The sequence below is a fragment of the Podarcis muralis genome, chromosome 5, assembly GCF_964188315.1.
Source record: "Podarcis muralis chromosome 5, rPodMur119.hap1.1, whole genome shotgun sequence".
NCBI lineage: Eukaryota > Metazoa > Chordata > Lepidosauria > Squamata > Lacertidae > Podarcis > Podarcis muralis.
Genome location: NC_135659.1, coordinates 3,809,383 through 3,825,569, shown reverse-complemented (window position 1 = coordinate 3,825,569; position 16,187 = coordinate 3,809,383). Strand labels below are relative to the sequence as shown.

The 16,187-nt window shown below is 44.4% G+C and overlaps 1 protein-coding gene across 4 annotated transcripts in view; it reads right to left on the bottom strand.

The window, feature by feature from the left end:
- UAP1 (UDP-N-acetylglucosamine pyrophosphorylase 1) overlaps nucleotides 1–16,187 on the bottom strand; it is a 249,501-nt gene that overhangs the window by 229,352 nt on the left and 3,962 nt on the right. For 2 of the 4 annotated variants that reach the window (XM_028732291.2, XM_077928182.1), the window contains exons 3-11: nucleotides 15,874–16,078; nucleotides 14,867–15,042; nucleotides 13,603–13,775; nucleotides 12,889–13,082; nucleotides 11,186–11,329; nucleotides 10,241–10,429; nucleotides 7,831–7,878; nucleotides 5,506–5,572; nucleotides 3,277–3,844 (exon numbers count right to left, since the gene is read on the bottom strand). In XM_028732291.2, coding sequence (XP_028588124.2) covers nucleotides 3,767–3,844; nucleotides 5,506–5,572; nucleotides 7,831–7,878; nucleotides 10,241–10,429; nucleotides 11,186–11,329; nucleotides 12,889–13,082; nucleotides 13,603–13,775; nucleotides 14,867–15,042; nucleotides 15,874–16,078 — 1,274 coding nt within the window. In that variant the 3' untranslated portion in view covers nucleotides 3,277–3,766. Of the gene's footprint in view, nucleotides 1–3,276; nucleotides 3,845–5,505; nucleotides 5,573–7,830; nucleotides 7,879–10,240; nucleotides 10,430–11,185; nucleotides 11,330–12,888; nucleotides 13,083–13,602; nucleotides 13,776–14,866; nucleotides 15,043–15,873; nucleotides 16,079–16,187 lie in introns of those variants that run through there. The other 2 variants (XM_077928183.1, XM_077928184.1) reach the window with 2 other exon arrangements.

Genomic DNA, 16,187 nt, shown 5'->3' with positions numbered 1-16,187 from the left:
ACACACACACACACACAAATAATAATTCACAAGCAGGAAATATCCCAAACAGCTCTTCCCCTGAAATATACTCGGAGTCGAGAGTGGATTTCATGCTCTATATTCAGCTCATAGTAGCGAGGAATGAAAGTTCCCCCACAATATCTGCTTTATATACATTATTTACACAATGGGCTGCACGTGATTGGCTAATTCTCCTGTAGGCCAATCAGGTTGTGGATTCACTTCCACCTGGAGCTGGATTGAGTGGCTCCTGCGGACCAATCAGACTGCTGCATTGTTCTAGGACCAATCAGACTGCTGCATGTTGGATCCTATTGTTCTACGACCAATCAGACTGTAGCATTTTGGATCCTATTCAACTCAGTACATAACATCCCCACAAACCACCCCCAAATTCTCCAGCATAGGAATAGTGTGAGTGGAGGCTGGGTGCACCACATTGGAGACCCCAGGCGGAGTAGTAGGGGAATCTCATCCTTTACTTCCACACAAGGGTGACAGGCCAAATCATCTGTCAGGATAGATATGGTGGCCACGATTTCGCTGAAAACCCGATGTCTTAGGATTCACAACAAAGCAACGGCAAACACCTGCTAAAGACCCCCTGAAATGTTTGGCAGTGAAAACCCCACATTTCATGACACCCCAAAAAATGAGCCTTTGGCGCCCTAACTCACGGGATCCCAATTTCTCCAAAAGTCAGATGTTGTCCGATTCACTCCAAAGCGGCGCCAAACACCCAGAGAATGCCCCCTGCAAGGTTTGGGGGTGAAAGCACTACGTTTCACATCACCCCACAACATGAGCCCTCGACGCTCATTTTCTTTTCCATGTGCCAAGAGACTCCAATCTCCCTCCTGACATAAAATGCACTGCGCTTATAACTGCATCTGCTCCTGCTCATTCCTTGCTCTGCCTTTCAAGTGTATCACAATTTAGATCTTGAATTTCTTAACATGAAAACATGCATATTTTGTGATGTCAAAGTAATACGGCCATGTATATTGATAAATTTAGGTTAAATGAGGTAGATATTTTGGCTCCTTGTGAATTCTTGTTTTGCATTAAAATGGGAATTCTGACTCTCATGGCTCCAAGGAAACTTAATGCCAAAGCAAAACTTTACCAATACTGTACTCGGAACATATCCTTTTTTGGTAGATCAAAATGTATATCCAAATAAAGAATTTCTAACACTGTATTGCAACATCTCAGGCAAAATTCTGCTTTCAGTTACTAAATGTCAGGAGAGCCAGAATGTAAGTCAATATTTTAATTGTGGGTATCAGAATTCAGACAGTCGTTCGACATATTATGAAGATTAAGAAAACCATCCTGTTATTTCTTTCCAGCTGAAAACAATTTCTCTTGGAGGCAGCTCACAAGCAAGACAGAGGGATTGACCAGAGTTGAGGCAGCTTGATCTGCACAACCTCCTGTCCACCCTCCGCGACCAAAAATCCTTGGCACGTGACTTCAGCCCTTGCCAAATGAATTCGCTTATGTAAAACTTCAGTGTTGCAACTGACACAAATTAAATACTTTCATGACAAATTTGCACAAATCTTTTAGGAGCACAAGACTTTTTTCTCATACAGATGACAAGTTTCCTTGGCATACAGTTCGGATTTATTTGATGCCACATACTGCTGCCCCTAAAGATTAAACTCCAACAAACAACAACACTGGCGATGCTTCCAGTGTTGAGACATAAAAAATGAGAGACATTCAGGTTTCCAGCTACATCACAAATTCAGTGGTGGCTGCTCCTCGCTGCCCTCTGGAGGCAGCGAAGGGAAGGAGGTTCAGGCAGGGAAAAGCCAGGATTTATGAGGCGAAAATCCTGGCAGTGTTCCCCAGTGGGTTCTGAGGAGCTCACTGCGTCCCACTGTGCCACGCAAGCCCGTGTCTGCCAACTTGAAATGCCCAGCGGGTACGACCTGGGAGTGTGTCCCTGCCATGGAGGAGCCTCCATCTCTGGCATAATTTGTGGTTGGTTCCTCCATAATTCAGACAATTGGCATTAATCAAGAGGCACTCCTGGACCGACATATGCTAATGCTAATGGGCTGCAACCAGTCAGCTGCCCAAAGGACTGGGCTTGGTTCTTGGAAGGTATCTGAATGTTTTCTTTGAAGCTTGAGAACAGGAAGGGGGAGGACGAGGTGCTTTGTGCTTTCTTATGGTTTTCAAATGGTCTCCTTTCTTCTTGTCCTCCCCTGCAAAATGAAAGAGACATGTGTAGCCGCTGCTGTGCTATTGTGTTTGTTACTTCAGAAAAGAGGGGGGGAGGTTTTGGATTTATGCTCATCAAAGAATTTAACAAGGTTTTACCCAAACCCCCCCCCCAAACCAAGGCTGAATGGACTTTAAAATTATTCCTGGACTGGACTAGGAGTGCTGATGGAGCAATGCAGTTGGGAATGAACTGCTGCCGAACAGATGTGGTAAAGAGGCTGAGAGAATTTGAGAGAAGATCTTGCTTTCAACTGTGTGCTGAGGAAGGACTCCAGAGTGGAATTTTAATGGCGCAGTTTGGATACACACTCTGTGAGTTATTTATGGTGACAGCTGGTATGCAAGTCGGTAAACGGTGAAAGGAATGGAATGTGACCATATACACACTCCGAAGACTGAACGAAGGAAGATAGTAATTAACTCTCCCAGCACACCAGGTCTGGAACAACACGTGAAATAGAATATTTATTTATAAGATGTAACGGAGGTTCTGTTTGTAAGGTGGAAAAGGTGGCCAGCTGGAAGAATGGTTTAACAGCAAGTGAATGGGGTTAATTGGACTAAATACAAAATGATGTGGCAGTGTGAGGAAATGATGATCATACGTTTGGAACAGGAGCAGGAAACCTGATTTTAAGAAACTGTATTAATAAAAATAATTCGGGGGGGAAGGGAATGAGACATTCATTTTGGTTGTCAAACTGGGACAGCAGGCACCTGGAGAGGCACACAAAGTCTTTGTTTGGCTCCTTCCCCAAAGCTATGGGTGGACCGAATGCTCCTTGACAGTGTCCTCATAATCCCCTATTACGCCCACATTACGCCATCAAGGAATCCTGTTCTATCCCTCATCTAACTGATGGTATTTGGCATTAATACCCCAGTACACATATCTTCACAAGAAGCAGTGTGCTCTATGCACAAAACTGCATGCAAGGGTCATTTATACAATCTCATGTCAGCCCCCGCCCCACACAAAGAGTGGAAATTCAGAAGAAGGTTCAAGAAGTTTGAGGAAACACTGCATTGGGGGGGGGGGGGGAGAGACAATTTAATCCAGTTTCACTCCTTCAGCATTCTTTCAACTGTGCAACCTTTGCAAGATACAACTGTTAATAAAAGCACAATATGGGCAGTCATAAAATCCCATCACTTTTTTAAAAGTCACATATATTTGAGAAAAATAAAATTTCTCTAACTCAAACCCCGTACCATAAAGCCTTTTTGAAGGTATACCATTGGATTTGATACAAAATGCCTTGAAGTACTGTAGAATGAAATGTAGCATCCTTGCTATTTTGAGTGTTACTACCCTTAAATTAAAAGTTATATAAATAGCTATCCTCAAGATAAAAAGCGTGAAAAGGACTACATCCATTCTTACTGCAGCCAAGTCCTGGATTTTGAGGGAATTCAATTTAAGTGAAAAACCCACAGGGAGATACTGAAACTTTAATTTGAATATTCACAGTCTGACAACCGAGGATCACAACAAGTTCTAGACCAGAAAGATGAACAGGGGATCTCACAATCCATTCTTCACCAACTCATGGATAATCAAAGGGGCATGGAATTCTTTGTCCTTCACGTATTCCTCCAGGCCCTAGGAGAATAAAAGCAGCAACAGATATTCAGAAACTGGGCACAGCAGATTTAGTAGTACTAAAGGCTAGGGAGTCAAAACTTAAGTGCAAACCAAAGTGCAGCTCTGAACTTGGGAACACCAGGTTCAAATTTCTGTTCGGCCAAGAACCATTCAACTTTATTTCCCATCTGTAAACGTAACTATTTATGATCTCCGCATAGGAGTTATGGCAATAAATGAGATAACAAGATGCCAGAAACACTTGGCATATAACACTTTATACATACAAATTGGCAGCCATGTCAGAGTTTCAAGCTCCGGATTAATCATTTACACCTTCCATGTCCAACACAGAGCAAGTGGCTAGAAAAGCCAAATCAAGTTCTGACATTCCTCTTGCACAGTTGAAGCAGATGTATTTCTTTTCTTTTTCTTTTTTAAAAGTACTAATACTACAAATAAAAATGTGCCCCCTGCCCCTGAGACCATTAGTTATCATAATTATCCAACTTTCCAAAAATCTGTTTTATGTGTGTAGATCAGTACACACTGACCAACGCACAGTCTTCTCAGTAAGGCTCTATTCCGATGGCATGAGTATCACAACGACCGGTAGATTCTTATCTGCTGCAGCCTTCATTCGCCTTCACAGTCGTTGTAACATACCGCTTTTTATCTTCCGCCTGTTCTGCCGTTGAGGACTTCTAGGATCATTCTATGTCTAGCTCAGTGCTTCCCAACCTTTTTTTGGGCCATGCCCCACCTAAGCATCTCTAAAATCCTAATGCCCCTCCCCCTGGTCACATATAATTCTTACTATTCAAAAAGTGAACTCCTATTCACATGGAGGAAACCTAAAAGGCCATTAACTTGCTCTAATTCATTCTCAATTTGCCCCCCTTAAAAACCAAATTACCCCCCCCCCCTGTGGGGCGTGTGGTGAGCCCCACGTTGGGAACCACAGGTCTAGTTCCTCCCCTTTGACCTTACCGCCTTGGGTGACCCTGCTGGGAGTACAAGACTCGTGACAGACCTTGTGGGGGGCCGGACTATATTTTTTTTGGGGGGGTGGTGGTGCAAGAGCACCACAAGCCCTGGTGGCTGCTTACCTGTGTCTTGCGAGTGGCAGGGGCTGGCAGCGGAGGGGTGATGAGCGGTGCACAAAAGGACTCCGAAGAGGGGCTGCTTAAAATGGCACCCGCTCGAGCACTGGTGCTGCTGGCACCAACAAAGCCCAGCCCCCTTCCTCCTCTAGGCAGGGCAAGGAGAAGCCAGGAGGGAGGAGGCGTCGAGTGGGAGGGAAAGAACACGCGCACTGGTGAGCCACGCAGAGATTCCCAGACCATTTGCGGGCCGGATCCAGAAGGCAATTGGGCCTGCGGACCTTAGTTTGCCTACCCATGACTCACACCACTGTTTGAATGGCCGGATAAACTCACGCCTGCATCTACAAGATAGGATGACTTCCTCGTGCCAGCTCTCTAGGCTCCTCTTACCCCTTCTTCGCTACAGTGCCAAGGACGGGCAGCCACCAGCTCATTTGTATAAGGCATGCATAGCATACTTTCCTGTGGTTTACTTCAAGCCTTGCTATCTGCCCTGAGCATTAAGACAGGGGAATTACAAATTGAAACTGGATGGGGGTGGGGAGAGAAAGAGAGAACACCACATCAACTTACTTCACCCCCGTAGGAAACAAGAGGAGAAATCTCACACTGAATTGGGAAATCACTGGCATCCTTCAGACTAAAGAAAAAAAGTGAGGGAGAAAAACATAAACAAATCAGACAAGATAGACGTGTTTCAATTAAGGAAGGTAGTCACTCTGGTCACTTTGTTAAGGATGAGCCTTTTCCTCAGCTCCTGCCAAGGAAAGAGTTCAGCAGCAACAAGGAAACTAAGATGGCGCCCATGCAGCAGCTCCAGCACCTGAATTCACAGGGGTTAGTTAAGCTTGTGCCCTGAGACACACACACACACACACACACACAACGCACCAGTGGCAATTGAGAAGTGGGAGTAAAAAAATTAAAACGTCACTGCTCCTTTCACATACATATCTTCTTATTAATGAGCATCAATATTAAACTGAGAAGACCATTTGCTTAAAAAACCCACTCTAATACAGTGGTACCTCTGGTTACAAACTTAATTCATTCCGGAGGTCTGTTCTTAACCTGAATCCGTTCTTAACCTGAGGTACCACTTTAGCTAATAGGGCCTCCCACTGCTGCAGCAATTTCTGTTCTCATCCTGAGGTAAAGTTCTTAACCCAGGTACTACTTCTGGGTTAGCGGAGTCTGTAACCTGAAGTGTTTGTAACCTGAGGTGTTTGTAACCCGAGGTACCACTGTACATCATTTCAAGCATTGTGCCTTCCATCTTCAGACAATTTATGAGGGTTCTGGATTTAAAAATTGTAGCTCAACCAACTATAAAGCTTTAGTTGTGGAATCCAAGAGACACAAATTTTAAATCAGCAAGGCTCAGAGTTTAAGACAATGTCATTACGTTCTCGGGTGTTATTTTGGTTCTGGTGTTAGTATAATATGGAGTGCATTTTTTAAAAAAATGTGGTCTTTCCTTATTACTATGACTGGTAGCTGTTTGTGAAAATGTTGGTACTGCAAATGATTTCAATTTAACTGAATAAAAGGGGCAGTTGTTTGACAGCCCTTTGGGTTTCAGAACAAAAACAAGGCATGAAAGTCTGCTTGCACAATTGCAAACTCCTGTGCACATGTGCTTTCCATGTTGGAAATTAGACAAAAGCTATTTTAAGTGGCCCATAAAGGTTTCGGCTCACAATCAAGGAATTCATAAGTACTTTGTTCCAGGTCAAAAGTCACAAGAAATTCCAGCAAGTGATCCATTTTGCTAGATTTTGTGGTCCTAACAGTAAAATTAGTAGAGTAGAATGTATGATGATACCCAAAAGGAAACCTAACTATTGGTCCATCTAGCTAGCTCAGCGCTGCTTACTCCACCAAGCCATGGGGCTCTAGAATCTAAGGGAGACAGCAAAGTGTACACGCCTTGGGCTGGCTTAGCAGCCTTGTTTGCAATAATGTTCTTGCCCACCTCCTTTGGCAGAGAAGGGTTTCTCTCTCACTTGTTAATACAGTGCAGCTGCACGCGAGCATTGCAATTCTCAGAGGTGCTGTGCATATGTTTTTTAAATTCACATGAACTATAGAGCTGAATCTGTCAGAAGAGCTGTTCGTAACTATGCAGAAACACTAGATTCTCAGTTGACTCTCCTCTTGCCAGTTTGTTTTAAAATGGCTTTCACAAGTTTTGTGTGGAAATTTCTTCCTGTGAACAGTCTTCTCCATTTTAAAATACTGAGCCCTTAGGCACAGAACAATAATAGCAATAATAATAGAATCTCATTGGGATCTGGAAATGAAGTCTACGTGAGAAAACAGGATGACCGATGGGCACAGTAGCTCACAGTAATTACAGAACTATAGCAGAGATCAAACATGGTAAAAGCAATAACTACACTGTGTCACTCTGCCTTCCAAAACATAAGCAAGCCTTCTGGCAAACTTAAAAACAGACTCTAAGCCTGGCAAAAACGCAGTGCATACTACACTGCATGCAAAACTGAGAGCCTTACCAGCTCATTTTCATGAAACCTCTTGTCTTGGTACACCATAAAAGCAGTCACAGGGTCATATGCCATCAGCTCCCAGTTAAGCCTTTCAGATTCACAGATTTCTCAAAGGAATGTGGCCAGGTTACTCTTCAGTTTCACTCGTCATCACCTCTTGAACTCTACACAGTCAAGACATGCACCTTTCCCCAGCATTCACCTCAGCTGCAGGACCCTTCCCAAGAGACGTGTTTATCACAGCAACAAACAACAACCCACTCCCTTAGAAAATGAAAGAAAACAGGCTGAGCACCGAGACCCTGCATGCTGCAGAAAGGATTGTTAGTCAGTGCCAAGCGCAGCGCCATCACCATGCAGCTCCACCCGTCCAGGATAGTATATTTACTTGTGACTGACATCCGCCTGGATCGCATCAGACCTTCCATTAGTGCAACTGTCACATGGGAAGAAAAAGGATTAATGAGAAGGGAAATGAAGCTAGGGAATATGCCAAATCAAAACAGCAGACTTTCCTGAGTCTCTTGGTACCTTGGCTGTCGAACGGCTTGGCTCCCAAGCAAATCGGCTCCCGAATGCCGCAAACCCGGAAGTGAGTGTTCCGGTTTGCGAATGTTTTTCGGAAACCGAACATCCGAAACGGCTTCCGATTGAGTGCAGGAAGCTCCTGATTAAGTTCAACAACCAAGGTACCACTGTGCAATGGTCGGTGGGGCTCATTCCATTGAGATGACTCCTAAGGGACCTTGGAGGCCACTGCGGGCTGAACTGAACGACAGTGGCACCTTATTTAGGATTCTACTTCTAACTAAACAAATTGTTTTGCATGTGCCATGAGTGTGGTAGACCACTTCACTCTCTTCAGAACAACATAGATGTTTCTATGCAAGAGACGCAGTCTCCCACAAACTTAATCTTGATCATGTAAGTTCTCCCCCAGCCAGAAAACTTTTAATTCCACCAGCTCCAAGCATGGACGCAGTTGAGGAGATGATCACTCTATTCCTATGAGCAAATGTCTTGAGGCACTCAAGTATGTACAAGCAAGGCTCATCTGCCAAGCAGCTTCTATTCAACCATTATAAAGCTGTTATCCCAGCTGTTTCCTAAACCATACATTAGAGCAGCCTCTCTCAACCTTGGGTCCCCAATGTTCTTGAACAACAACTCCCACCATTCCTGATCATGGCCTCACTGGCTAGGGAGTTGCAGCCCAACAACCTCTAGGGACCCAAGACTGACAAAGACTGCATTAGATACTAGGCCTTGGTAAATTCATCAGCTCTGCTGAGAAACCAGCTAATACGGTGGTGCCTCGCAAGACGAAAGTCTTTGCTCCCCCCCCCCCCCGCCTTCAAAAGCTGTCCTGGACAGGCTTTGCGGACCTCTCCGCAAGCAGCGGGAGCACCTCCCGCTGCTTGCGGAGAGTTGCCAGCATGCCGAAGCCTGCGCGCGCTGAGATCAGCGCGCCCAGGCTTCGCGGCCCCACCGCCCAGCTTCGGAGCATCGTTCCGAAGCCGGGCGGCGGGAGGAGGTGTTCCCTCCCCGCCGCCCGGCTTCGGAGGAGGTCCGAGGACAGTGGGGAAGACGCGCTGCGCTTCCCCGCTGTCCCGGAGATTTCCCTATGGGCTGTCGTCTTGCGAAGCAAGCCCATAGGGAAATTCGTTTTGCGAAGCGCCTCCAAAACGGAAAACTCTTTCGTCTAGCGGGTTTTCCGTCTTGCGAGGCGTTCGTCTTGCGGGGCACCACTGTATTATCTTTTGAAGTCTTTCCATTCCAGATGGTCATTATAAGAACACAGTAACCTACTGGGACACGGGTGGCGCTGTGGTCTAAACCACAGAGCCTAGGGCTTGCCGATCAGAAGGTCGACGGTTCTAAACCCCCCAATGGGATGAGCTCCTGTTGTTCGGTCCCAGCTCCTGCCCACCTAGCAGTTTGAAAGCACATCCAAGTACAAGTAGATAAATAGGTACAGCTCTGGCGGGAAGGTAAATGGCATTTCCGTGCGCTACTCTAGTTTCACCAGAAGTAGCTTAGTTATGCTGGCCACATGACCCAGAATCTGTCTGCGTTCAAACGCCGGCCCCCTTGGACTACAGAGCAAGATGAGAGCACAACCCCAGAGTCGTCTGCAACTGGACCTAACCGTCAGGGCTACCTTTACCTTTTTAACCTACTGGTGCTTGTGTTCACCTTCTCCCTTCCTCTCCATCTTTTGTTTCTGGTGTGTTGTGCCTTTTAGATTTTAAGTCTGGGATTTTTCTATTAATTTTTTAGCCACTGTGTGAGCCTTTTCAGTTAAGGAGTGGGGTAAAAATACTTTATAAACACACTTCAAGGTATAGACAAATTGTTGTCTTCTGCTTGCTGCTATTATTCTAAAAGGGCGAAGGCACTGGTACCTTCCCACATCTGAAGAAGAGGGAGCCTAAAGCAGCTATTCTCTAAAAAGGCTTGGGTATCCTGGCTCCAGTTTGAATTATGGAAGGCTGGAGTAGTTTCCTAAATGCTGGGGTTCCATTCACTTGTCCCCAATGACACAGATGCAACTGTGATGATCAAGTACATCAATCAAGATTGTTGCCTCACACTGTGTGGTTATCTCAGCCATGCTAATTACAAAGGGAGATATTATGGACATGGGAGCCTGTTGCAGAATATTACTAGAAACCCGATCCACTGGAACCTCCAGCATCCTTGCACTCTCTCCCAGATGTACAGCCACTACACACACTTCCATAGGCTATACTCAGGGACGGAAGGCAAAAGCTAAAGCAATGCCTAAATATTCTTACCGGGGAATTGCAGAAAGGCGCCTTCCATTTTCATCCACAAAGTGCCCTCCAGCATTGAGAACCCAACAGTGATGCAGTGACATCAGGGAGTGGCGTGCAGTGGTGGGGCTGTCTTTCCCATTCTGGCTGTCCGCGTTCTTCAGAGGAGAGAACTCGTCTTCTCTCAGCACTTCGTAAACCACAAATTTTCTAGAAGAGCAAGAAAGCAGAGACAGCTCTGGTAAGGTGTTTTGTTTTTTTTTAAATCCATCAAATTAGAAGGAAACCAGCCAAAGTTCAAGAAGGTTCCCAAATACCTTAAATTTTACTGTGACAGGCCAGCCACTCAAACACGCAAGCATGGACATCAGTTTCCAAGGCGAAGGCCAAGGACTTGTAAGAAGCAAAGAGAATCTTTCCCCAGTCTTCAGAAATGGACTGCAGATTTTCAGTTTCCCTCTTTCTAGGCTGCGAGGGCAGTCCCAATCTTACACACAAAGGGACAACTGAAGGCACTGTGGCAAAGAGGGACCTTCCTGGGAGTTCACCTTGGCACCATAGCAGAGGTTTAGTATACAGGCCACATTCTCCTCTCCAAGAAGGCCCCCTGCCCTCTTGCTGGTTTCCTACTATGACTGCCTCTATGCTATCAGTTGCCACAATAGTCTCAGGATGCAAGAATGCTCCTCACCCATAAGTAAAAATCTATTCTCAACTCCTCATGCAACGTACTTCTTTCTGCTCTCCAAACTGCAAGATTAATTTAGTTCCTCTCTTTGCTAATCTCAGCTAGTTTCTCAGCAGCTCAGCTTCCCAGCCTCATATAGTTTGTACCTTCTACAACTGTGAAGATCCAAAATTAGTTTTCTTGTTTTGAAAGTAAAGCTAACATACCAAAATGAAGTTGCAACAGGTAACACAAAACACTCTCAGCACTAGGCAGAGGAGCAGCACAAAAGGACATACTTGGCAAACTGGAAGATGTCAAATACGAATTTCTCCATCTTAATCCCATTTGGTTTGTCTGGCTTCAGAGGCTTTCCAGTGGCTACATCTATACACGGGATCTTCTTTTGGGCTACGTGGTGCTGTAGCTGAGGCTCGTAAAGGCTGAAACATCAAGGGAAGAGTCAGCAGAGTCTGAAGCACACAGGGAATCAAGGGTCATTAGCTAAATGAAGCCTCCAGGTACCAGATGTTGGGGACAGAGAATGGGGAAAGACATCACCTTCATGCCAGGCTTGTGAACCATTTGCACGGCAGCTGAAAACCAATACTGAATGAGATGGACCTTGATATAACAAGGCAGTTCTTAGGTTTTCATTGAATATTAATGTATTTCCAGCAGAAGACGCTTGATATCTAGTTATTCTGGCACAAAAGAAGCCACCTATCCCAAGTGTAGGATATTTGATCCACACCTTTGCTTTACCTTTTGGCTGCAAAGGTAGAAGGTGCCATTTTCTACAGATGATCTGCAGTTAGGACTCACTACCACTTTTTACACACCCCACCAGCAGCAACTAGTACAAATCTCAGTGCAATCAGACTGCATCAGCATGCCAAAATCTCCACTACTAACTTCATGGTTTTAATGCACAATTCAGGTCCTCTGCTATTGACATGGAGCTCTAAACACCTCTGTTCCTACATATTAGGGACCATTTTCTTTCATCAATTCTCTTTAAGGCTTGGACACAATCAGCATATGATGCAAAGCCAGAGTATTATTATTCTTTTCTACGTTTATTGTTCTGATTGAGACAAAATAACATTGAAACTGGAAGTTAGAGCTTTGTGGTGGGCCTAGCAGAATGCTTCCATTAAAAAGCCTTCCCATTTCCATAAGCAAGTGCCACTGAACTTCCCAAAAAACTCAGAATGTTTAACCAGTGCCCCAGTTCTCGTTCATTTCCACCTTTAAACTGAAACAGGGGAACATACTCTGCACAGGGACATAAACATAGCAGAATCAAGTGGTAAAGCTTTTTCTAGCTAGAATGATGGCCAGATTCAGGGGTTTGTGGGGGGGGGGGAATCTCTGTGGACCCAAAACAATAGTGCTGGGATGCAACCTGTGGCGCTTTAGCTGTTACTGGATCACAACTTCTATCACCCCTGATCACTGGCCATGCTGACTGGGGTTTATGTGAGTTTCAGTCTAAGAACAGGGCCACAAGTTCCTAATTCCTGCAGAATCATAGAAGGAGGCAGATCTAGCTGAATTCTGATGTTAAAAAGCGAGAATTCTCTGTTCCCCCTCCCCCCCAGGGGTGCATTCAAACATGCAGCTCCCTGCCTCCAACTACCTGAAGTGCCATATTTTTCTGTGTATAAGACGGCCTCATGTTTAAGATGCCCCCCCATTTGGGGGGACTCCAAAATAAGAAAACACCCCTTAGCAATACCCGTGTATAAGACGAGCCCCAATTTTAAACCTTTTTTTTAAAAAAAACAACAACCCTAGTCTTACACACGGAAAAATACGATAGTATAGTTCAGGAAAAGATTTACCCCTTGATTCCGCTACATGTATAAACTGGCATTGTTTGCTAAAAATTTGTGACACAAAAGGAAGTTAGCAATGGCAGATATATGAGAAGGAAATAATATATAAGAGCTATTCCACTCCTGTAGGAGTGCATCTCAGGACTAAAGGATGCCCGTACTTGACAATGTCTTTCAGAAACTCCAGGGTGAAGTAGTGGTTGGCTATGTTCCCAGCATTAAATAGCAGCCGGCCATCAGGACCCCTTTTCTGCGCTGTGGCCAGAGAGATCTCACTGTACTCCACCACTTGGTAAACGCCACCCACTCGGCACACCACACCAACGGGCTCCGTGGGATTGGTCTTTTCAACAACCTAATATAGAAGAACAACAACAGTTTTGTTGTACTTAGAAGGCTAACAAACTGATTACAGCATGCACCTTGGTGGGCTTCATCATATGCATGAACATACATGGATGCTATTCTTAGGTACCACAGTATAATATGAACATAAGAAGAGCCAGCTGGATCCGGCCCACGGAGTCCAGCATCCTGTTCTCACAGTGGCCAAGCAGGCGCCGGCAGGAAACCAGCAGGCAGGACCTGAGTGCAAGAGCCACTCCCCCCCTGTGGCTTTCAGCTACTGGTATCCATGCATGAGTAGAGAGGAGGGAAACAGTGGAATCAAAAGGCAGTAAAAACTAAAGTCTGACAGTTCAATGAAGCAGCCATTCACAAGATAAAAGAGTGCAGTTACACCTAGTTGCACCTAACACTACCCCACCCCCACAAGGTCTTACAGAGTCACCTCCCCAAACCTAACAACTCCCAAACCTAACAACAGGAGGTGGGGGGGCCACTCCCTCTCTACAGCCTGCATCAATATTGGTTACCTTTGCTCCACAGTCTGCTCCCTTCTGTACACAGAAGCCAATGAAGTGAGGGTCAGCCACTTTGACTAAAATATTGTCAACACAATAGACATGGATGCTGCCAATGCCTCGCTTTTCCATGTCCTCCACAATATGATGGGCTCCCAGAGCTCGGTAGAGGCCACCATTACCATCTTTAGGAAGGGAGAAGAAAAGGAAGCAGTTCAGTAGGTCAGAAAAGTTATTTTTTCACATCGGGTTTTGTGCACCTTTTTTTGACATGACCCACCACAAAGACAAGTTATCATACTTAAGGTTTGTCAGTAAAAATCCTAAAAATTCAGCATTACTGGTAACACAGAAAATATCAGCAGCATCACTGAAAACCTTAGTCTATTCCAAATGCCTTTCGATTTTTTTAAAAAGTCCTGCCCACACACAAAAGTCAGAGAAAACCATCCCCCCTCTCGTTGGCTTTGAGAAAATGACCTAGATGGCACTGTGTAAGGGCAAAGTGATGTTGGGGCCTGGTTATATGGTTCAAGAATTTTCACATATTGCCTTACATAATGACCTGAAAGCTTTTTTATTGAGCTAATAAAAAATAACCAGATGAATAAGCATGAGCAACTTCTATGTGTTAAACTTCTGAATTTGGAAGATACTGAAGCGTCTTATTTGGAACCATCATAAAAATAAAAAAAGAATGGTTGCTCAAAGTTTGGAAAAGAACAGTACTTGTTAACTTAGTCACTACTGAAACAATCAAATTTGGAGCCCTGTTACGCAATGCCACAAAAATACAAGTTAGATGGCTAATTTTTAGTGTCTCACTTATTATAGTTACTGATGTTATTCAAGCTTAGCTGCTGGTTGTCATGATTCTCTATGAAGTTTGGGAGTCTACGTCTTGTTGGTTTTTGTATGATATTCCTATCATAATCACAATCTGTTCTATTTTTTTAATGATAAAAAGGGAGGAGTTGCTTTTGGAAGACATAATGGGGGGGGTGAAGAAGAATGAGGAAAATATGACATTTTTAATTGAGGCCATGTCAAACTGTGGATTTGCATAGATTGCTCAGGGACACGACTAGGAAACCAAACATGATAGTAGGAAAGAGGCTTGCTGCTAGCCTCAACTATTAAGCAGAAGCCCCAGCTGCCCTTTTTCTCATTAAGTCACAGGAAGCAAATCACAGACATAGCAGAAGCTGATGAATGCGAGAGCAAAGAGGGGCAATTGCCAATATGGGTTTGGAAAAGGTTCCTATAGATGTTGCACCTGGTGCCATAGAAACTTTGCCTTTCTCTTCCAAGAGAATTTTCCCATCAAAGTCCATCGCAGGCAGCATCCCTTGCTGGAAGAAGATCACATTCTCTTTCTTTAAGCCAAAGTATTTGTGCTTCAGGAAAAATTCTTTAGTCAATTCCATTGTCCTACCACTTGTCATGATGTACCTGAATGGCACAAAGAATCATAGATAATTAAGACAGGGAGTATATCATATCATCAACATCATCAACATCATCATCATCATAATCTATTATATATTTATATCCTGCATTCCCCACATCAGAACTCAAAGTGGCTTACAAATAAAACAAGAACTGCTACAAACATAGAAAAATCTATCGTTGAAAAACAATAGAATTAAAACTAAATAAATCTATAAAATCTGTTTAATGCATACACATAATTATAATAAAATCAGCATGGCACCAGCCTTTTAACTAAAAGCAGTCACTTTCCCAAAGCCTGATGGAAAATGAAAGTGTTCACCTATTATGGGATACAAAGCTCGTGGCATTTCCTTGCTACTAGACATACGTAGGAACCTTCCTCCCCAAAGGGCCAAAAGAAGCCATACATTCACAAGTGTTATTTCACAGCTTTCTTATGGCCTCTGAAACCATACGTGCCAGAAAACTTCAGAGGAAATAATTCAAAACTGGGGCAAGAGATCTTATGCCAACTTATAGCTATTTTACCCTTGCACTGCAACTTTATAAGATACACCCCTCACTGTTGAAGGGCCCCAAAGTACTCTTGGGGGGTGGAGTGTGTGTAGAGGTTGATGATGGAGAGGAAGGGAAAAGAATGTCTTCTGCAGGCAAGCTGTCTTCTGCTCACACCACTGCTGGATACAACCCTGAGTAGCTATACAGCCCTGAAAGCAAGGCAGCAAAAGCTTCTGAACCAACAAAACAAAGACCACTAGCAGGGATCATCTGCTTCCACTTGCTCCTGAAGAACACTGATAAAATGCCTGAAGTGTCCAAGTTGCTTACCATGGTATAACACATTTCAGGCCATGTTGTCTTTCAGCCAGCTGCTGCAGTTTCAGGATGCGCTCTGCTTGGATCTGGAAGAGAGTTTTGTGGGATGGCAGGCCTACATCATACATCCCCTTGGGGTATGAGACACCCAGCCTTGTTCCTTGCCCACCAGCTAGAAGAAGAACAGCAACTTTGTTTTGGGAAATCTGTCGGAGACCTAAAAAAAGCAAGAAAAATAAATGTTACTCCAGTGATAGACAGCGCGCATTTGATTTGCACACAACTCTTTTTCAGGAATGCAAGGCATCACTCAAAGAATCTAACTG